The sequence below is a fragment of the Rhinoraja longicauda genome, chromosome 19 (assembly GCF_053455715.1).
Source record: "Rhinoraja longicauda isolate Sanriku21f chromosome 19, sRhiLon1.1, whole genome shotgun sequence".
Lineage (NCBI taxonomy): Eukaryota > Metazoa > Chordata > Chondrichthyes > Rajiformes > Arhynchobatidae > Rhinoraja > Rhinoraja longicauda.
In genome coordinates, this window is record NC_135971.1 from 33158316 (window position 1) to 33181998 (window position 23683).

The window sequence follows — 23683 nt, forward strand, 5'->3', positions numbered from 1 at the left end:
GACCCATGAAGGTGGCTAGCCTGTGGTATCTAGCACCAAACCTTTAGCAACAGATCCTTCAAGTCCTGTAAGTTGCGAGGTGGAGCCGCCATGAATCGGACTTGTCGATCCAGCACATCCCACAGATGCTCAATCTGATTGAGATCTAGGCTCAAGGTGTGGAGAGAGGGATAGGATTGAAAGCTCCATCACATGACTGAGAATTGACCCAACATCCAACTAGACTCGATTTTTATAGTAAACTTTAGAAAATGTTGATCCCAATCAAAACAAATCTGCTGAGTTGACGAAAGTATAAAACACATGTTAAGTGTCACCACCTTTTCCCTTGACAGAAATCTTTCACAGCCACTGTGTATTTCCAACATTTCCTATTTGTTTCCTGGACATTCCCAGGTCTCTGTGTCTCTGCAGGGAAGACAAGAGTTTGTGCATAGTCAGACTGACCAGCGAACACATAGGTCTTGTTCCCAGCCTGCAAGGAATCAGCCGATCTCAGTCAGTGCTCCCGCAGAGAAGACAGAGCTGTACTCAGTTATCCAAACTTGGCTCCTGTTTGCTGCTTAAAATTCCAACTGAATGGATGTCATGATCCCACGGAATGTCAGAACCCGATTCAGGTCCCTTTGAAGAAAACCATTAAAATCACTTCCAGGAAAAAGATGTTGAAATTCATCGACCGCGACAGTCCGCAAACTAATTCAGGTTCAAAGCTCATTCAGAGGCCGACACGTGTAACACACACAGAGCCGACACATACATGTGCACACGCCTGCACACACACAAGTTCACTCACACTCACGTGCGTACATACATGTACACACAAATGCATAACGCGCAGGGCCGACCGACAGTTCACTATCAATGGTGATCGGTGTATGGCAGTGTTCATTGGATACATCTGCATACACACGTAACATACACATACTCGTGCACGCACATGCAAAATGCACGCAGGGCTGACTATATATACACATGGGCACACGCAGTCACACACGTATGTTGGATGCATCCGTACACACACACGTGACACACACACAGGACTGGCAGTTCACTATCATTGGTGATCGATGTGTGGCAGTGTTCATTGGGTGCATCTGTGTACACACACACACACACACACACTCAGCCACACAAGCGTAACACACACGGGGGTATGAAGAGAAAGCAACTTCAGATCTTGATTCCTGGGATCGCGGTGAATCACTGTGACTGTAAGCGGCTCTCACTGTCTGTCGGTCAGTCAGATCTGAAATCAGTTCTTACGCACATCTTCAACTTGCCTCGGTGGCTGGAGACGACGATTCTTGCTCTGTTGCACCAGTCACTGAAAACAAAGGAACACAACTAGTGAGTGATGTTGGAGGGGGCACAGCCGAGAGGGAAACAGACAGTGATAAATTATTGGGGGACGCACACAGTAATGTGTCCAGAGTGCACATGGTGCAAAACGGTAAAACAATATTTGAGGAAACATTCAGTAATAAATCATGATAGAGGGCTCGGTAAGTCCCACTGAGTTGCTCCAGCATTTTGTGTCTATCTTTGGTCAATAAGTATCAGAGGGCCTGTCTATCAGTGGAAAGGTAATCTTCTGATAGATAAAATGGTGAGAGGGGCAAAGTTTCAAGGAGATGTGCGAGGCAAGTTGTTTTCTCGTTGTCACTTTACACGGAAGGTACTGAGTGCCTGGACTATGCAAGGGTGGTGAATCTGTGGAATTCTTGGCCACAGAAGGCTGTGGAGGCAAAGCAGTGAATATATTTAAGGCAGAGATAGATAGATTCTTGATTAGTGCGGGTGTCAGAGGTTATGGGAGATTTCAATATGCAGGCAGACTGCGAAAGTTAGGTTGGTACTGGACCCTAAGAAAGGGAGTTTGTAGTGTGCCTCCGAGATGGATTCTTAGAGCAGCTTGTACTGGAGCCCACCAGGGAGAAGGCAATTCTGGATTTAGTGTTGTGTAATGTACTGGATTTCATAAGGAAACTCAAGGTAAAGGAACCATTAGGAGGTAGTGGCCATAACATGTTTTAATTTGCAATTTGAGAGGGAGAAGGTAAAATCAGAAGTGTCAGTGTTGCAGTTGAACAAGTTGAACAACATGGAGGCATGAGGAGCTGACCAAAGTTGACTGGAAAGGGTCCCTAGCAGGGATGACAGTGGAACAGCAATGGCAGGAATTTCTGGGAATAATCCAGAAGATGCAGCATCATTTTATTCCAAAGAGGAAGAAAGATTCTAAGGGGAATAAGAGGCAACCGGATCTGACAAGGGAAGTCAAGGACAGTATAAAAAAAAAAAAGACATAACATAGCAAAGATGAGCAGGATGCCAGAAGATTGGGTAACTTTTGAAGAACAACAGAAGGTAACTAAAAAGGCAATATTGGGAGAAAAGATAAAGTACGAAGGTAAGCTAGCCAAGAATATATAGTAAAAGCTTCTTTAGGTATGTGAAGAGGAAAAGATTAGTGAAGGCAAATGTGGGTCCCTTGAAGACAGAAACAGGTGAATTTATTATGGGGAACAAGGAAATGGCAGATGGGTTGAAAAGGCACTTTGGTTCTTTATTTGCTAAGAAAGACACAAATAATCTCCCAGAAGTACTAGGGTACAGAGGATCTAGGGTGACGGAGAAACTGAAGGAAATTCACATTTAGCCAGGAAATCGTGTTGGGAAGACTGATGGGACTGAAGGCTGATAAATCCCCAGGGCCTGGTCTGCATCCCAGGGTAGTCAAGGAGGTGGCTCTAGAAATCGTGGATGCATTGGTGATCATTTTACAATGTTCTGTTGATTCTGGATCAGTTCCTGTGGATTGGAAGGTAGCAAATGTTATCCCACTTTTTAAGAAAGGAGGGAGAGAGAAAACAGGAGATTATAGACCAGTTAGCCTGACATCGGTGGTGGGGAAGTTGCTGGAGTCAATTATTAAAGATGTAATAACAGTGGATTTGGAGAGCAGTAAAAGGATCGGTCCAAGTCAGCATGGATTTATGAAGGGGAAATCTTGTTTGACTAATCTTCTGGAATTTTTTGAGGATGTAACAAGTAAAATGGATAAAGGAGAGCCAGTAAATGTAGTGTATCTGGACGTTCAGAAAGCCTTTGATAAGGTCCCACACAGGAAATTAGTGGGCAAAATTAGAGCACATGGTATTGGGGGTATGATATTGACATGGATCGAAAATTGGTAGGTAGACAGGAAACAAAGAGTAGGAATTAACGGGTCCTTTTCAGAATGGCAGGCAGTGACTTGATCCTGTGACCGCAGCTATTTACAATATATTTTCATGATTTAGATGAAGGAATTAAAAGTAACATAAGCAAATTTACAGATGACACAAAGCTGGGTGGCAGAGTGAACTGTGAGGAAGATGCTATGAGGATGCAGGGTGACTTGGGTAGGTTGGGTGAGTGAGCAATGTATGGCAGATGCAGTATAATGTGGATAAATGTGAGGTTATCCACTTTGGTGGCAAGAACGAGGCAGATTATAATTTGAATGGTACCAGATTAAGAAAAGGGGAAGCTGTAGGACTGTCCTTGTACATCAGACACTGAAAGTAAGCATGCAGGTACAGCAGGCAGTGAAGAAAGCTAATGACATGTTGGTCTTCATGACGAGAGAATTTGAGTAGAGGAGCAAAGGGGTCCTTCTGCAATTGTACAGGGCCCTGGTGAGGCCATAGCTGGATATTGTGTGCAGTTTTGGTCTCCTAATTTGAGGAACGACATTCTTGCTATTGAGGGAGAGCAGCATAGGTTCATGAGGTTAATTCCCAGGATGGCGGGACTGTCATATGACAGTCTGAAATTCTGAAATTTAGAAGGATCAGAGCGGATCTTATAGAAACATATAAGATTATTAAGACATTGGACAAGCTAGATGCTAGATGGGGGAGTCCAGAAACAGGGGCCACAATTTTAGAATGAGAGCTAGGCCATTTAGAACTGAGATGAGGAAAAACTTTTTCACCCAGAGTTGTGAGTTTGTGGAATTCTCTGCCTCAGAAGGCAGTAGAGGCTGATTCACTGGATGCATTCAAAAGAGAGTCAGATAGGGCTCTTAGGGCTAGTGGAATCAAGGGATATGGGGAGAAGGCAGGAACGGGGGAGATTGTGGATAATCAACCATGATCACATTGAATGGCGGTGCTGGCTCGAAGGGCCGAATGGTCTGCTCGAGCACTAATTTTTCTGTTTCTCTGTTATGGGCAGAAGGCAGGAGAATGGGGTGAGGGAGAGATGAATCAGCCATGATTGAATGGCAGAATAGACTTGATGGGCCAAATTGCCTAATCCTACTCCTGTCACATGATCTTATGAACCATATGTGGCGGTAGAGGTAGATGTGATAATGGAGTTTACGAGGCAGTAGATAGGCACATGGATATGCAAGGAATGGTGAGGTATGGATGATATGCAGGTAGATAAGCGATGGTCTTGGCATCATGTTCATTGTGTGCTGAAGGGCCTGTCCTTGTGCTGTGCTGCTCCATGTTTTGTGTGTCGTTGCTTCACTCTCTCTGAGACTGCGTCGCTACAAACCATTGGTTTCGGTGACTTGCACCTGGCCACCTCTGGCCCAGATGTCGGTGACGGCCGTCATGACCGCCAGGCACCTGCCAAAGTCTTCGGCCGGACACCGGGCGGCGAGGGAGGAGAGTTTGCGAGCTACCTTGAGGGCCTGGCGGTATCGCTCCTGCTGCACCTTGGCCCGCTCCCTCGGCGACGCAGGCGGGAGCTGACCGCCGAGGAAGTGCTCCTGCGTCCAGCGCGCGGCGCAGAGCGAGGGCTCAAAGAGGTCGGAGCCCAGCAGCCGCCGGAGAGCCAGGACGTGCCGGCAGGGGAGCCTCATGGAGGTGCGGAAGGCACACTGGCAGCTGGCCTGGTCCGTCACCAGGGCCCGGCGCCGGCACACGGGCCAGGCCCTCTCGGCCTCCACGCTGAGAAAGGAGACCGACTCCGCTTCCTGCAGCTCCGTCCGCACCCGGCGGAAGGCGAAGTCGGTGAGCAGCGCCCGGTAGGAACACTCTGTGGAGTTGTCCTCTGGCCCTGCGGGGGGCTCACTTTGCAACACCCGCTGGTCGCACTCGGCCCGCACCGTGTCCACGGCCTTCAGGAGGTCCCGGGTGAAGGAGGTCACGTTGGAGAAGTCCTCGACCGCGGCCGCCAGCCTCTGGCTCATCACCTGCACCCGCTGGAGGGTGCTGGTGAGGTAGCTCTCGTTCTCATGCTTGAAGCCCTCCACCCACTGGCGGCGGGACCCGTGCCACGTCTTGTGGAAGTAGTCGACGGCGCTCTCCGCGTTGGAGTCCAGCAGCTGGCGGTACAGCAGGTCATAGTCCTCAGTCGACGTGGCGTAACACATACTGTGCAGGATCTGCAGCAGCTGGCTCCTGGCGGGAAGAAAGGGAAGAGGAGACAAGGTGAGGAACCTCCCGGTGCAGCACGGTGGCGTAGCGGTAGAGTTGCTGCCTTACAGTGCCAGTCCCAGGATCCATCCTGTCTACAGGCATTGTCTGTGTGGAGTTTGTACGTTCTCCCTGTGACCATGTGGGTTTCCTCCGGGTTCTCCGGGTTCCCCCCAAGTTCCAAAGACGTGCAGGTTTGCACGTTAATTGGCCTCTGTAAATTGTCCCGTGTGTCGCCCAGAACTAGTATGAACCAAAGATACTAGAGGAACAAGATGGACCACTCCATTGAATTCGCCTATACTGAAGTGTAGTGTGTAAAGGAGCGGGACGTCCGCCATTTTAGTAAGCAAACCCCGCCGTTCGTTCTGCCTCTCGCAGTGTAATCAGTGTTTTGGGGGAACAGTATGTGTGATGATACCATTAAAATGCAGAAAATAACTCATCTATCAATTCATACATTTTTGTTATTTTTTCTTTTAAAATGTTTCTGCAATTTTCTGCCCACTAAAATGGTGCCTTGTCCTTCTACGCTTTTTAACGTCGAGTGGTCTATCTTGTTCCTCTAGTATCTTTGGTGTGAACGGGTGATTAATGGTCGGTGTGGACTCAGTGGGGCAATCTGTATTTCCGAAACTAAACCAAACTCTCACCTCAACAGTCCCCAGCGGCTACAAGAAAAACTCCACCGTTTCTTTCCTTACGAAAAATAAAGTGACCTCCTCAATGACTACTGAACAGTGGAGTCAAACAGCACGGAAATAGGCCTTTCGGCCCAACTCGTCCTTGCTGACCAACATGCCCCATCTAATGCTGACCAAGATGCCCCATCTAATGCTGACCAAGATGCCCCATTTAATGCTGACCAGATGCCCCATCTAATGCTGACCAAGATGCCCCATCTAATGCTGACCAAGATGCCCCATCTAATGCTGACCAGATGCCCCATCTACAGAAAGGGGAGAGGAGGGGGCAAAAGGGGAAGGAGCAGGCAAAGGGGGAGAGGAGGGTGGAAACGAGGAGGGAGAGTGGGGCGGGGGTAGACTGGATTGTGCAGACCATGTTGAGGAATGAGTCGCACCCTTATCTGACCCACGCCGTGACAGGAGGAGGAATATTTGGGATAAACCAATCTCCCCCACTTCCCCCGCCCGCACCGGTCCCACGACGGAATCACGATGCCAGAGCTTATTGTTGCCCGATTGTGGAGGAGAGGAGGGGGGGGAGAGCAGAGGGAAGGAGAGGAGGGGAGGAGGGGGAAGATGAGAGGGGGAAGGAGGCGAGGAGGGGGAAGAGGGGAGGAGTGGGTGAAGTGGGTGAGGAGGAAACAGGAGTAGGGGAAAGGAGAGAAGGGGCGGAGGAGAAGGAGAGAAGAGGGAGAAAGAAAGAAGGGAAGGAGGAGTGGGTAAGAAAGAAGGAAAGAAGAAAGAGAGAGAGGGCAGAGAGTGGAGGAGATGGGACCTGGGTAGACTGGATTGTGCAGAGGGATGAGAGTCACAACTTTACCAAACCAACACAATCTGACAAGAGGAGGAATATTTGGGCCCCCCACCCGCCCGCTCCACTCCGGCCCCACGAGGGAATGGCGGTGCCAGTGCTTACTGTTGCCCGGCGGTCACGTGCAGCTTCTCGGCGGTCACGTGGTCCTGGAAGACGCTCAGGGTGTGGGCGAGGCAGGCCAGCGGCTTGCAGTGGGGCAGCACGTCGGTCACCAGCTCCCCGTCACACGCCTGGCCGCCGACCACCACCGCCCGCGTTCCCTCCGCCGCCGGGTTCTTCTGCCTGAAGATGCGCAGAAGCTGCCGGACGGTCTCGCGCTCCTCGCTCTGCAGGAACCACAGGCACGCCAGCTCGCTCTCCCCGTTGCCGTCGATGGCCAGCAGCAGGTAGGTGGGCAGCCACAGGCCCGCCCAGCTGTAGGTGGCGCCCACCAGCAGCACCTCGGGGAACCTCTCGAAGGTCTGCTTCATGCGGCCGTCCTGGTAATAGATGGCCTGCAACACGTTGGCCTTGTTCACCACCACCACCACCGTGCCGTCTGTAAGCAAACGCAGACAAGAGTTATAGAAACACAGAAAATAGGTGCAGGAGGAGGCCATTTGGCCCTTCGAACCAGCACCGCTATTCAATGTGATCATGGCTGATCATCCACAATCAGTAACCGGTTCCTGCCTTCCCCCCATATCCCTTGATACCACTAGCGCCTAGAGCTCAATCTAACTCTCTTTTAAATTCATCCAGTGAATTGGCCTCCACTGCCTTCTGTGGCAGAGAATTCCACAAATTCATAACTCTCTGGGTGAAAAAGTGTCTTCTCACCTCAGTTTTAAATGGCCTCCCCTTTATTCTTACACTGTGTCCCCTGGTTCTGGACTCCCCCAAAATTGGGAACATTTTTCCTGCATCTAGCTTGTCCAGTCCTTTTATAATCTTATACGTCTCTTTAAGATCCCCTCTCGTCCTTCTAAACTCCAGGGAATACATCCCCAGTCTTTCCTCATATGACAAGAACAGGCAGAACAAGGGACTGACCCGCTCTCACCCTGGCCACAAACTCTTTGAAGTAGAAACACAGAAAATAGGTGCAGGAGTAGGCCATTCGGCCCTTCGAGCCAGTACCGCCATTCAATATGATCATGGCTGATCATCCAGAATCAGTATCCTGTTCTGGCTTTCTCCCCATATCCCTTGATTCCATCAGCCCTAAGACCTACAGTGCATTCAGAAAGTATTCTGACCCCTTCACCTTTTCCACATTTTGTTACATTACAGCCTTATTTTAAAATGAATTAAATTCTTTTTTTTTAAATCGTCAATCTACACGCAATACCCCAGAATGAAGAAGCGAAAACAGGTGTTTAGAAACTTTTGCAAAGTAATTTAAAAGAAATAGCTGAAATATCACATTTACATAAGTATTCAAACCTTTGCTATGATGCTCAAAATTGAGCTGAGGTTCATTTTGTTTCCATTCATTATCCTTGAGATGTTTCTACAACTTGATTGGAGTCCACCAGTGGTAAATTAAATTGATTAGACATGATTTGAAAATGCACACACCTATCTATATAAGGTCCCACAGTTGACAGTGCATGTCAGAGCAAAAACCAAGCCATGAAGAAGAAGGAATTGTCCGTAGATCTCCAAGACAGGATTGTGTCGAGACACAGATATGGGGAAGGGTATAAAACACTTTCTGCAGCATTGCAGGTCCCGAAGAGCACAGTGGCCTCCATCATTCTTAAATGGAAAAACTTAGGAACCACCAGGACTCTTCATAGAGCTGGCCACTCGGCCAAACTGAGCAATCAGGGGAGAAGGGCCTTGGTCAGGGAGGTGACCAAGAACCCGATGATCACTCTGACAGAGCTCCAGAGGTCCTCTGTGAAGATGGGAGAACCTTCCAGAAGGCCAACTTTATCTGCAGGACTCCACCAGTCAGGCCTTTATGGTAGAGTGGCCAGACGGAATCCACTCCTCAGTAAAAGGCACATGATGGCCTGCTTGGAGTTTGCCAAAAGGCACCTAAAGGACTCACTGACCATGAGAGATAAGATTCTCTTGTCTGATGAAACCAAGATTGAACTCTTTGGCCTGAATGCCAAACGTCACGTTTGGGGGGAGCCAGGCACTGCTCATCACCTGGCTAATACCATACCTACAGTGAAGCATGGTGGTGGCAGCATCATGTTGTGGGGATGTTTTTCAGCGGCAGGAACTGGGACACTAGTCAGGATCAAGGGAAAAATGAACAGAGCAAAGTAAAGAGAGATCCTTGATGAAAACCTGCTCCAGAGCATTCTGGACCTCAGACTGGGGAGGAGGTTCACCTTCCAACAGGACAATGACCCCAAGCACACAGCCAAGACAACGCAGGAGTGGCTTCATGACAAGTCTGTGAATGTCCTTGAGTGGCCCAGCCAGAACCCGGACTTGAACCCGGACATCTTTGGAGGGACCTGAAAATAGCTGTGCATCGACACTCCCCATCCAACCTGACAGAGCTTGAGAGAAGAATGGGAGAAATTACCCAAATACAGGTGTGCCAAGCTTGTAGCGTCATACCCAAGAAGACTTGAGGCTGTAATCACTGCCAAAGGTGCCTCAACAAAGTACTGAGTAAAGGGTCTGAATACATTTGTAAATATGATATCAGTTATTTCTTTTTAATTACTTTGCAAAAATTTCTAAACACCTGTTTTCACTTTTTTATTATGGGGTATTGTGTGTAGATTGATGATAAAAAAATAATTTAATCCATTTTAAAATAAGGCTGCAACATAACAAAATGTGGAAAAAGTGAAGGTGTGTGAATACTTTCTGAATGCACTGTATATCTAACTCTCTCATGAAGCCCTCCCCTCTGGGCACATCCAGACACAAAAACAGCCTCTCCCCACGAGTGGTAGCTCTAGTTAACAACCACTCTACACCACTACATTCTGGTCTGTAAGACAAACAATTATGAACTCTCCAAGTGCATTTTAGATATTTACACGTGCAATATTTAGCAAAGCTGCCACTTATTACTCTTGCACTTTTTTTTACATTGTTTAATTATAATGTTTTTTTAATTGTCTGCTGTCTTGTGTTTTTATCACGTGTAGTAAAGCACCAAATCAAATTCCTTGTTTGTGTACAAACTAGGCCGATAAATTGAGTCGGATTCTCAAATGGATTCTGAACAAAGCACTGGTAACGCACAGAGTGCGTGGCACGATCCAAGAGCGATCCCATGAGAAAGTATTGGGGACACAGCTGTAGAGTTGCTGCCTTACAGCGCTACAGACCCGGGTTCCATCCTGACTGTGGGTGCGGTCTGTACGGAGTTTGTACGTTCATGGATTTTCTCTGGGTGTTTCGGTTTCCGCCCACACTCCAAAGACTTGCAGGATTGTAGGTTACTTGGTTTCAGTAAGTTGTAAAAAGAAATGGCCCCTTGTGTGTGTAAGTTAGCGTACAGGATCATCGTGGGTCAGCACCAACTCGGTGGGCCAAACGGCCAGTTTCCGCGCTGTATCTCTGAAGTGTAAAAGTCATTGACTATCCCAGGGGAGAGGAGGGAGCGATCTAGTGACAAGACAGTGCACTATCATGAGATGGGGGAAGGAGGATCCACACCCAATCCTCATCCATTTATTTGGAATATTGGGAGCAGTTCTGGCCCCATGTCTAAGGAAGGGTGTGCTGGCGGTGGAGAGGGTCCAGAGGAGGTTTACGAGAATGATACCAGGAATGTCTGGGTTAACATCTGATCAGTGTTTGACGGCACTGGGCCTGTACTCGCTGGAGTTTAGAACGATGAGGAGGGGCCTCGTTGAAACTTACCAGATAGTGAAATGCCAGGGTAGAGTGCATGTGGAAAGAATCTTTCCACTCGTGGGAGAGTCTAGGAATCATGGCTGATCTATCTTTCCCTCTCAACCCCATTTGCCACCCTAACGAATGAAGAACCTGTCAATCTCTGCTTTATAAATAGCCACAGACTTGGCCTCCACAGCCATCTGTGGCAGTGATTTCCACAGATCCATCACCCTCTGACTAAAGAAATTCCTTCTCATCTCCTTTCTAAAGGAACGTCCTTTTATTGTGAGGCTGCACCCTCTGTTCCATCACTCTCCCACTAGTGGAAACATCCTCGCCACATCCACTTTATCCGGTCCTTTCACTATTCGGTAAGTTTCAGTGAGGTCCCCCCTCATCCTTCTAAACTCCAGCGAGTACAGGCCCAGAGCCATCAAATGCTCATCATACGTTAACCCAATAAAGGGGTGATCCGCATTATTCCGGAATGAAGGAAGGATGCAGGATACCCCAGGACAAGAGAGGGAGTGGTGCAAACCTGGAGCAGCCGGTTAGGCCTGGGACAAGTGAGGAGACCTTCACCTACCTTGATTCTTGATCAGTCCGGGTGTCAGAGGTTATGGGGAGAAGGCAGGAGAATGGGGTTAGGGGAGAGAGATAGATCAGCCATGATTGAATGACGGAGTAGACCTGATGGGCCGAATGGCCTAATTCTACTCCTATTCCTTATGACCTTACCCTTGACGGCTGCCAGTGTGGGCACCATCATCTCCAAGTCGGTTTTGTTGGTCTTGAACTCGTCCCATTTCTCCTTGCGTGTGGGGCTATGGGCATCCTCATCAGCGAGCACCTTGCCGGCAACCTCCCCCAGCTGCACCTGGACACCTGCTCCATTACTCCGCAGCGAGACGATGGAAGTGGGGTCCACGCGCAGCGCTGTAACAAAGTGCCTTTGGTGCCGGAGCCTCTCCTCCTCTTCCTGTGGGGTACAAGCAAGGTCCTAGGGTCAGTTCATCCGGTTTGGAGGTCAATTGTCCTCTGTAAATTGCCCCGAGCGTGTCGGGAGTGGATGAGAAAGTAGGACAACATAGAACCAGTGCACACAGGTGGTCGATGATCAGCGTGGACTAGGTAGGCCTATGTTTCCATGCTGTATCTGTAAACTAAGCTCAGATCCCATATTAGAACACAGAACAGCACAGGAATGGGCCCTCCAGCCTCCATTATCTGTGCCAAACATGATGCCAAGTTGAACTGATCTCATCTCCCTGTACATGATCCATATCGCTCTATTCCCTGAACTTCCATGTGCCTTTCCCAAAGCCTCTTAAACACCACTATCGTATCTGCATCCACCACCATCACTGGCAGTGCATTCCCAGCCCCCACCCCTCTCTGTGTAAAAATCTTGCCTCGCACATTAAACCTCCCCCTCTCACCATACAATTCTGCTCTCTAATGTTGGACATTTCCACCCTGGGGACAAGCATCTGATTGCCCACCTTATGTGTGCCTCTCAAAACTTTATATACTTCCATCGAGTCTTCCCTCAACCTCTGACGCTCCAGAGAAAATAACCCAAGTTTATCCAACCTCCCCCTGTAGCTGAAACACTCTAATCCAGGCGGCATTCTGGTAAACCTCCTCTGCGCCCTCTCCAAAGCCTCCACATCTTTCCTGAACTGCACATACTACTCAGAATGCAGTTTAACTAAAGCCCGATAGAGCTGCATCAATGACTTGCTGATTCTTATGTTCAATGCCCCTAGCACAGAAGACAAGCACACCACACGTTTCACCCATACTGGTTAACATATGATGATCGTTTGTCACCACTGGGCCTGTACTCGCTAGAGTTTAGAAGAATGAGAGGGGACCTCATTGAAACGTACCGAATAGTGAAACGTTTGGATAAATGTGGAGAGGATGCTTCCTCCAGTGGAAGAGTGTCGGACAAGAGGCCATAGCCTCAGAATTAAAGGACATTCCTTTAGGAAGGAGAGGAGGAATTTCTTGAGTCAGAGGGTGGTGAATTGGTGGAATTCTTTGCCACAGAAGGCTGCGGAGGCCAAGTCAGTGGATATATTTATGGCAGAGATAGATGGATTCTTAATTATTGCTGGTGTCAGGGGTTATGGGGAGAAGGCAGATGAATGGGGTTAGGAGGGAGAGATAGATCAGCCATGACTGAATGGCGGAATAGACGATGGGCTGAATGGCCTAATTCTGCTCCTGTCACTTATGCGCCTTCTTCACCACCCCATCTACTTGTGCTGCCTCCTTCAGTGAGCTATGAACTTGAACTCCAAGATCCCTCTGCACATCAATGCTGTTAATGGTCATGTCATTAACTGTATACTCTCTCCTTACATTTACTTGCTCCGGTTAAACTCCATCTGCCATTTCTCCACCCCTTTCTGCAGCTGGTCTATGTTCTGCTATCTTCTGACAGCATTTCTCGCTGTCTGCAACTCCTAATTTTGGAGTCAGCAAACTTACTCACCAACCCATCTACATTTACGCCTCGGTCAGATATATATATAGCACAAAATCTCTCTAACTCCGGCCACAACCCATTCCTGAATTTTTATCCCTGTGCAATTGACTTTGCCTTCAGCAGCTATTTGGAACTTTCTCCCTCTGTGTCTCTGCACCTCCACAACTACCATGGGGGGAAAACAATCGGACCATATTCCCCATCTAGTTTAGTCTAGTTTCTTGTCACGTGTACCAAAAAGCTTTTTTGTTGCATGCTACCAGTCCATAGAACGACTATCCATGATTACAATCAAGCCGTCCACAGTCGAAATGTGTTGGAAGGAACTGCAGATGCTGGTTTAAACCGAAGATAGATACAAAAAGCTGCTGTAACTCAGCGGGTCAGGAAGTATCAATCTGAAGATGGGTCTCGACCCGAAATTTCACCTATTCCTTTTCTGGTCTGAAGAAGGGTCTTGCCCCGAAACGTCATGTATTCCTTTTCTCCAGAGATGCTGTCTGACCTGCAGAGTTCCTCTGGATTTTTGTGTCTAAGCCGTCCACAGTCCACAGACACAGGATAAAGGGAATAGTGTTTAGCATCAGATAAAGTCCAGTAAAGTCCAATTAAAGATAGTCCGAGTCTCCATTCTATGCCTCTCATTAACAGATATACTTCTTTCAGATCACCCTCAGACACTCTTGCCTCCTTAAACCACATTATAAGACATTCATTGAAATCCGCCAACTCCACCTAAGTTATAGGTCATCTCCAGAATCCCTGCTAAGGCAATTAACATCAATTACTTTAATAATGTCCCTGAAAGCTGGAGATATTTTTAGTGTGTTAGAACTACATAAATAAAACTTGTTCCTGTGAGGGAAATGACTAGTGATATTGAGTGTATCAGTCTGACTCTGTTAAACAATGCCAAAGTTGTCAGAGTTCAGAGGCTGGATTGATATCCCAGTGGGGGAGTGTGATATCATCCCATAGAATCACACCGGCTCTTCCAGCTACATTGTCAGCAATGACCACCAAGCACCAATCTTGTTCTGTTCTATGTGTCGGGGCAGCACGGTGGTGCAGCGGAAGAGTTGCTGTGTTACAGCGCCAGAGACTCGGGTTTGATCCTGACTACGGGTGCTGTCTGTACGGAGATTGTACGTTCTCCCCGTGGGTTTTCTTCGGGAGCTGCGGTTTCCTCCCACACTCTAAAGATGTACAGATTTATAGGCTAATTAGCTTGCTAAAATTGAAAGTTGTCCCTGATGTGTGTAGGATAGCGTTAATGCGCAGGGATTGCTGGTCAGCCTGGACTCGGTGGGCTGAAGGGCCTGTTTACACGCTGTATGTCTAAACTAAACAGCAGATTCTAGTTTACGCCAATTCTAGACACAAAAAGCAGGAGCAACTCAGCGGTTCAGACAACATTTCTGGAGAAAAGAAAAAGGTGACATTTCGGGTCGAGACCCTTCTTCAGACCAGCTGGGAAGGACCCGAAACGTCACCTATTCCTTTTCTCCAGAGATGATGCTTGACCCACTGAGTTACTCCAGCTTGTTGTGTCTCTCTTTGTTGCTATGTTATCTTGAGCCAATTCTGCACAAATCCCATTTTATTGCAGCCTACAGCTTTAAGTCCCACCGATATGCATAGGTGCCACAGGTAACATTCTCTCACAGGCAAAGACACGGGCAGAGAGACGGAGTTCTTATAAGCTCGTTGTAAATAATTATGTGGACATATTCTGGACGGCATGGTGGAGCAGCGGTAGAGTTGCTGCCTTACAGTGGCGGAGACCCAAGTTGGATTCCGACCATGAGTGCTGTCTGTGTGGAGTTTTTACGTTCTCCCCGTGACCTGCGTGGGTTTTCTCCAAGCTCTTCAGTTTCCTCCCACACTCTAAATTTGTACGGGTATGGAGGTTAATTGGCTTGGTGCATGTGTAAATTGTCCCAAGTATGTGTAGGATAGTGTTAATGTGGGGGGGTCGCTGGTGGGCGCGGACTCGGTGGGCCGAAGGGCCTGTTTCTGTGCTGTATTGTTGAACTAAGATATTCAACAGCCCAGGATCCAAGGCTGGAACCGAGCGTGTCCAGAACTAGTCTAATGCTTTCTGAAAATGTGGAGAGGTGGGACAACACACACACACAGACACGCGCACACACACACACTGAGCCGACAATCTGAAGCAGTGGCAGATCCAACAACTCTACCTGGCTGGTGTGTGTGTTCTGCTTTTACCTGCGGCACTGTGTGGTTATGCGATTCATTCATCTCTTTCACCACAAACTTGTTTCCATCCGCAGAAAGACGGACTTTAATGACACAGGGGCACTTCATCTTGTTGGTTCTGAAAAAGACAGTGGGAGGCAGTGTGTAAGCCAACTGGGTGAACACCAGCAATCGATAAACACAAAATGCTGGAGTAACTCAGCGGGTCGTGCATCATCTCTGGAGAAAAGGAACAGGTGACGCTTCGGATTGAGACCCTTCTTCAGTTTTGCTTAGTTCAGTTTATTGTCACGTGTACCGAGGTACAGTGAAAAGCTTTGTTGCATGCTAACCAGTCAGTGGGAAGACAATACATGATTACAATCGAGCCATTTACAGTGTATAGATACATGATAAGGGAATAACATTTAGTGCAAGGTAAAGTCCAAACAAAGATAGTCCGAGGGTCACCAATGAGGAAGATCACAGTTCAGCACTGCTCTCTCGTTGTGGTAGGATGATTCAGACCAGCAGTGTATGGCTATCTTTTACAATCATGACAGAAATATTCCATTGACATTGGCCATGAAGCAGTGTGAGTGGGAAGACAAGATGGTGTGCTGAATGACTGCCCTTTGACTGATAATAAACTCTTTCACAAACTGGGGGGACTTGAAGCAACAGCTGCAATAAAATGTGATTCATGCAGGATTGGTGTAAGATAACATAGTGCATAACAAAGGAGATGGACACAAAATGCTGGAGTAACTCAGCGGGTCAGGCAGCATCTCTGGAGAAAAGGAATAGGTGACATTTCTGGTTGGGACCCATTATCAGACTGAGAGTCAGAGGAGAGGGAACTAGGGGGATGAAGGGTTACAAAGAACAAATGAATGAAAGGTATGAAAGAACAAATCAAACCAGCGACAATGATAAAGGAAAGGTGGAGCCCACAATGGTCCATTGTTGGCGGTGGAGAAGGTGATAAGAAGTTGATACAAACAGTGAAACTAAGCAAGACGACAGTGAAATTAATAGAACGACGAGAATGGGAGAAACTTCTCGTTTACCTCCGCCCTGACTCTCAGCCTTAAGACGGGTGTCAAACCGAAACGTCACCTATTATTTTTCTCCAGAGATGCTGCCCTCCCCGCTGAGTTACTTCACCATTTTGTGTCTATCTTCAGTGTAAACCAGCATCTGTAGTTCCTTCCTACACATAGTACATAACAAGCTGGGTGCTTGATGGTCATTGCAGGCGGAAGACCCTGTGTGATTTACACTCCCCCACTGGGATATCAATCCAGTCAATTGTTCTGAGTGTGCAGGCAGTGGATGGCACAGTGGGATAACATGGATAATACCGTGTCCCTTGTGTTAACACAGCAAATTGTATGTGACAAGTGGAATAGATAGGGTGAATGCACAAATCGTTTATCCAGGATAGGGGAATCAAGATCCATAGGACAGAGATTTAACATGAGAGGGAAGATTTAAAAAGAACACAAGGGGTAACCTTTTCTGCACATTGCAGTGGGTAAATGGAACTAGCTTCCAGAGGAGGTAGTTGAGGCAGGTACTCTAGCATTTAAAAAACATTTTGAACAGTTCATGGATAGGAAAGGTTCTGAGGGCAGGTGGGACTGGTGTACATGGGTCATCTCGATGAGCATGGGCAAGTTGGACCGAAGGGCCTATTTCTGCGTGGGATGACTCTACCACTTTATACAATCCCAGCGAGCTGTAGGTGCGGGTAGGAATGGGAAAATGTGTGGTGGGGGAGAGAGAGAGGTAGAAAGGTACAGGAGGGGGGAGAGAGAGAAGTAGAAAGGTACAGGAGGGGGAGAGAGAGAGGTAGAAAGGTACAGGAGGGGGGGGGGGGGAGAGAGAGAGAGAGAGAAGAGAGAGAGAGAGAGAGAGAGAGAGAGAGAGAGAGAGAGAGAGAGAGAGAGGGAGGGAGGGAGGGAGGGAGGGAGGGAGGGAGGGAGGGGAGAGAGGGAGAGAGGGGGAGAGGGAGAGAGAGAGAGAGAGAGAGAGAGAGAGAGAGAGAGAGAGAGAGAGAGAGAGAGAGAGAGAGAGAGAGAGAGAGAGAGAGGCAGGCGTGGAGATGCACACACACACACAATCAAAGATGAAAACAAAGAGTGCAAAAGAGAGAAAAAAATGAACAGAGGGGAGAGAGAGACAGAGAAAAAAAAGAGAAAGAGCCAGACAGGGGCAGCAGAGGAGCTGCTGCCTCACAGCGCCGGAGACTCAGGTTCGATCCTGACTACGGGTGCTGTCTGTGTGGAGATTGTACGTGCTCCCTGTGACCACGTGGGTTTTTTCCAAGTGGTTTCCTTCACATTCTAAGACGTGCAGGTTTGTGGGTTAATTTGCTTTTGTAAATTGCCCTCATGTTGTAGAGTGGATGAGAAAGTGGGATAACATAGAACTAATGTGAATGGATGATTGGTGGCAGGTGTGGACTCGATGGGCCGAAAGGCCTGTTTCCATGATGTAACTCTAAACAAAACTAACTACCCGGCTAAACTTATACAATTAAATTTAAAAGAGATAAAAACATCTTTAAATAAGAACGTAGGAAACAGGAGCAGGGTGTCGACATGTTCCATGTTCTCCCACTTTGTCATCCACCCCCGACACACTCGGGATGATTAACAGAGGGCAATTAACCAAGAAACCTGCACGTGTTTTTGGATATGGGAGGAAACTGAAGCACACAGAAGAAACACAGCTGGTCACAGAGAGGACGTGCAAACTCCACACACGGAGAGCACCCGTGGTCAGGATGGAACCGGGATCCCCGGCGTTGTGAGGCAGTGGCTCTACCAACTGTGCCGCTGTGCCGCCCCTGCAAGTATTTCCTCACCTCTGGATTGTCCGTTTGCCGGATCCTTTGGTCTTGAATAACTTGCCGCCGTGAATGCACGCGTAGTCGATCTCGGCAAAGTTCAGCGCGTCGTTCATCGGGCGCTTGGGTGCCCGACGCCGCTGCGCCTTGATGGTCCGTGAGTGCCTGGTCCACATCTGCACGGAGCTGTCCCTCTGGTAGCGCCGGTACTCCCGGTGCAGCTCGCTGTAGCTCGAGAACTCGGCGCCCACTCGGAAACCCGCCACCTGGGACATGGCTGCACGTGCGTCAGATAGAGTTGGCAGACTGATCCCACCTGGAGAGCGGGCACTGAGAATAGACCACAGACAGCAGCTGCAGGTCAGCCAAGGTAGAACGCATCACAACAGCTCATATATACAGTTCAAGAACAGCACGGTGGTCCAACTGTAGAGTCACCGCCTCACAGCGCCAGAGACCCAGGATCCATCCTTTGCTCAGATGCTGTCTTTACAGTTTACTTTAGACTTCAGAGAAGAAACAGGCCCTTCAGCCCACTGAGTCCGCGCCAACCAGCGATCACCCCGTATACTAGCACTATACTACATGATAGGACAATTTACAATTTTACAGAAGCTAATTAACCTGCACGTCTTTGAAGTGTGGGAGAAACACAAGATCTCAGCAATGCAATTCTCAGCATTGGGAGGAAAATCACGGGATTGTGGATCGGGGTTGGGGGCAATCCTTGATTCAGGTAGTCTGCAAGTTCCTGGGATTGGGATAATCGCCCGTGTGTGGGTGGGGGGGTAATTCTCTGGGTTGGAGTAGGGGCATCTTACAATGCTCAGCATTGGGATTGGGATAGCATTGGGATAAATCAATCCCTGATTTACATAGGATGCTCATTACTGGGAATGAGATCAAAATTGCCCGTGTGTGGGTGGGGGATAATTCCCTGGGTTTAGGGGAGGTGCATCTTGCGATATTCCACATTGGGATAGGGAACAATCCCTAATTTAGAAAGGATGGATATTTCTGGCATTGCAATAATAATTGCCCGTGTGCAGGTGGGGATAATTCCCTGGGTTGGGGGGAGGGGCATCCTGCAATGCTCAGCATTGGGAGGGATATCTGCGGGATGGAAGATCGTAATAAATCCCTGATTTCAGCCGATGAAAATTCCTGGGATTGGGATAATAATCGCCCTTGTGCAGGTATGGTGGTAATATGCGAGTTCGGTATCTCAACTGCGCATGCCCAGGTCATAGGTCACTCGCGCTAAACATTCTCGCCGGCTGAGCTGCTGCGTGTATACAGACCTGCTTTTCATCCGTATTTTCCAGTTTTGCTTCTTCGAGGTAAGAAAATACTGCTTTCAAAACTATTAACTAGGCGTATTTACGGTTAATTTGTACAAAACTACATTGATTTTGTTGGTTTTATTGCTTTGTGCTTCGGTGAGTAAGCAAGGCCATGCCAATTTTTGTTTGCATTGTAACTTGTACCGGTATGTAATGGGCATGCTTACAAGACCCTATTTGACTTAACATATGATTGACTTTATTATATATTTTGTTTTATATGTTACTGGGCAAAGCCATGCACATTTGTGCAACTTTGGGCTGTGGGAGTAGCACGTATCACCTGAATAAGTGGATGCAGAATGTGTGTGACAGCCACAACTGTCAATTTGCAAAAGGAAACTGTTTCTGCCCACCTCCCTTCAAACACTAGGAAAAAAAACTACAGTTGCTAGTTTAAATCGAAGGTAGACACAAAATGCTGGAGTAACTCAGCGGGTCAAGTAGCACCTCAGGAGAGAAGGAATGGGTAATGTTTTGGGTAAAGACCCTTTTTCAGAAGTCTGAAGCGAGATACCTAACTCGCTTATTCTCCAGACTTCTGAAGAAGGGTCTCGACACAAAACTTCACCCATTCTTTCTCTCCCGAGATGCTGCCTGACCCGCTGAGTTACTCCAGCATTTTGTGTCTACCTTCGATTTAAACCACAGTTTATTTTCCTAGAGTTTGAAGGCAGGTGGGCAGAAACAGTTTCCTGTTGCAAATTGACAGTTGTGGCTGTCACACACATTCTGCATCCACTTATTCAGGTGATACGTACTACTCCCACAGTCCAAAGTTGCACAAATGCACATGGCTTTGCCAGTAACATATTAAACAAAATAAATAACAAGGTCAATCATATGTTAATTCGAATAGGGTCCTGTAAGCATGTCCATTACATACTGGTACAAGTTACAATGTAAAAGAAATTGTCATGATCTCGCTCTCACCGAAGCATAAAGCAACGAAACCAACAAAATCATCAGTTTTGTACAAATTAACCATATATACACCTAGTTAAGTTTTGAAAGCAGTATTTTCTTACCTTGAAGAAACAAACCTGGAAAATACCGATGAAACGCAGGTCTGTATACACACAGCAGCTCAGCCAGCGAGAATGTTTAGCACGAATGACCTATGACCTGGGCATGTGCAGTCGAGACACTGAACTCACTTATTCTCCAGGTTTGCACTGGGAGCATCCTGCAAGGACCCGCATTCAGAGGGAAATCCCCGGGATGGGAGATCTGGGGGGGGAGGGTGGGGGGCAATCCCTGATTTAGATAGGATGGAAATTCATGGCATTGGAATAATAACCACCCATGTGCGGTTAGTGGGATAATTCCCCAGGTTTGGGGAAGGGGGCATCTTGCAATGTTCAACATCGGGATAGGGGGGTCGGGATCAATCCCTGATTTAGATAGGATACAAATTCATGGGATTGGGATAAAAATGCCCGTGTATGTGTGGGGGATAATTCCCTGGGTTTGGGGTCGGGGCGTCTTGCAATGCTCAATATTGGGATGGAAATACCATGAGATGAGAAAACATTTCTTCACACAGAGTGGTGAGTCTGTGGAATTCTCTGCCACAGAAGGTAGTTGAGGCCAGTTCATTGGCTATATTTAAGAGGGAGTTAGAAGTGGCCCTTTTTGCTAAAGGGATTAGGGGGTACGGAGAGAAGGCAGGTACGGGTTACTGAGTTGGATGATCAGCCATGATCATATTGAATGGCGGTGCAGGCTCGAAGGGCCGAATGGCCTCCTCCTGCACCTATTTTCTATGTTTCTAAATCCGCGGGATAGTAGATTGTGATCAATCCCTGAATGAGGTTGATGCAAATCCCTGTGATTGGGATGAAACTGCCCGTGTGGGGGGGGGGGGGGCGGGTTAATGAATGGGGACGGGGGGGGGGGGCGGCTGCAGCTGCAGCTCCAGCCCGGTGGTCGCGGTGCAGGATTGGGACGATCCCGGATCCCTGGGCCCAGGGATGGGGTTTCCCGCGTATTTGGCGGCGTCTGACGCGCAGCCGCGGCCCCGGCGCTTTGTGGCGGCTCCGCTCCGCTCCGGGCCCGGTCCGAGGTTGGCGCATGCGCTGCCGGCACACGGGCGCCGCTCTCAGAGCCCCCGGGTCACCTACCGGTCAACACTGAGCGGCCCCGCCCCCCCCGCTCTCTCTCTGCGTCACTCTCCGCCCCCACCCCTCGACATCCGTGTCCGGGCCGCCGGGTCTCCGCTCTCCGGCCGCTCCTCATCCGCCGGCCGCCCTGCACATGCGCACTGCCGCAGCCCGCACGTCCCCGGCCCGACCTGCACATGCGCACTGCCTCCACCCGCACGTCCCCGGCCGCACTGCACATGCGCACTGCCGCCGCCTGCACGCCCCCGGCCGCTCTGCACATGCGCACTACCGCGGCAACTGGTCGGCGCCGGGCACTTTCTCCCTCCCTTGGCATTGTGGGAGATCTGACCGCCATTGCTGTCCTGTCGCCGCCCCGCGTCGACCGCTGAAACCCCGACTCCGAATCATCCCCAAGATAGACACGAAACCCTGGAGGAACTCAGCGGGACCGGCAGCATCTCTGGATAGAAGGAATTGGGTGACGTTTCGGGTCGAGGCCCTTTTTCAAACTCCCTCTCGTTTTAGTGTTTTTAGTTTCATTTAAAGATACAGCGCGGAAACAAGCCCTTCGGCCACCGAATCCATGCCGACCACCGATCACCCGTACACTAGTTCTGTTCTGCACACTCGGGACGTGAGTCAAGAATGTTTTATTCTCTAATGAACCAATTAGAACAATGAAATTCTTACTTGCAGCAGCACAGCACAATATGTAAACATAGTCCTCTGTAAACAATGTTATAAACAGAAGGAAAAGATTACGTTTTGGGTTGGGTCTGAGAAAGGGTCCTGAACGTCTTTGGAACGTGGAAGGAAACAAGAGCACCCTGACAAAACGCATGCGATCAAAGGGAGAACGAGCAAACTCCATACAGAGAGCACCTATATTCAGAATGCACCCATATTCAGGATCGATTCCATGTCCCCCGGCACTTTTAGGCAGCAACTTTACGGCCACTGTGCTGCCCCATAGTCTTGAACTGAATTAAAACATAGCTGTAACGGGGGACATAGCGTGACTTAGATATTTAAGACTGAAAATGAATAGTTTATTATTTTTAGTAACCAAAGTTACCAACATTTAATTTTTTGAAATCAAGATATAGTGGCACTGCTGGTAGAATTGCTGCCTCACACCCAGAGATCTATGTGCGATCCTGAAGAAGTGTCTTGACCCGAAACGTCACCCGTTCCTTCTCTCCTAGATGCTGCCTGACCTGCTGGGCTACTCCAGCATTTTGTGATACCTGTCCTTGGGCTCTGTCTGTGTTGAATTTACACATTCTCCCTGCAAGTGTGTGGGCTTCCCCCACACCCCTTAGACAAATTGGGTTTGTAGGTTAATTTGTCTCTGTAAAATTGCCCCGAATGTGTAGGGAGCGGGTGAGGAAAGTGGGATAACAGAACTAGTGTGAATGGGCGATCGATGGTCAGCGTGGACTTGGTGGGCCGAAGGGCCTGTTTCCATGCTAAATCTCCAATGGAAATATGCAAGAGACCAAAGTATGAAGATGCACTGAAAACCTCGAGGGCTGAAAGATTAGAGGAAGTAGCGTGAATGGCGAAATTCATATTTCTTTTTAATTTACTCTGTTGATCACAGGTTACCTGTTTAAAATCGCAAACTGGTTCCTGATTTATTTTTGATTCTGGCAGTGAATGTCACATACAAAATTTTTTAAAACAGCATAAATCCCCCCCCACCCTCATCACCCAGTTCTTTTTTACTCCTCCATCCACTCATCTCCCTCCCTTCCCAATTCCATGTCAACCATTTTTCTGCCCCCATCCTTGTTCATGCCAGCCCTGGTTCTACATTTTATGCGCCATTTGAACTATTTTGTCTTTAGTATTTATAACCTCCAACGAGCTCACCTGCCAATTAATCCCTCCTCACCTGGATAGACAAAAAATGCTGGAGTAACTCAGCGGGTGAGGCAGCATCGCTGGAGAACATGGAT

At 48.4% G+C, this 23683-nt stretch overlaps 1 protein-coding gene across 1 annotated transcript; it reads right to left on the minus strand.

The window, feature by feature from the left end:
• Positions 1-1116: 1116 nt before the first annotated feature.
• LOC144602763 (zinc finger SWIM domain-containing protein 1-like) lies at positions 1117-18549 on the minus strand. The gene is made up of 6 exons (XM_078415897.1): positions 18293-18549; positions 15451-15559; positions 11463-11703; positions 7023-7458; positions 4555-5405; positions 1117-1327 (listed from the first exon to the last, which is right to left on the minus strand). Exons 1-6 carry the CDS (start codon positions 18547-18549, stop codon positions 1275-1277), a joined length of 1947 nt encoding a protein of 648 aa, XP_078272023.1. The 3' UTR covers positions 1117-1274.
• Positions 18550-23683: the final 5134 nt, after the last annotated feature.

Bases quoted from the DNA above. Each gene is read 5' to 3' on its own strand.
- LOC144602763 (XM_078415897.1), bottom strand. From the start codon at position 18,549: ATGTCCCAGGTGGCGGGTTTCCGAGTGGGCGCCGAGTTCTCGAGCTAC. The intron at 15,560-18,292 runs GTGAGGAAATAC...TGTCTTTTTCAG, and splicing joins GGCAAACGGACAATCCAGAG to AACCAACAAGATGAAGTGCC. The intron at 5,406-7,022 runs GTAAGCACTGGC...TCTTCCCGCCAG, and splicing joins CACGTGACCGCCGGGCAACA to GAGCCAGCTGCTGCAGATCC.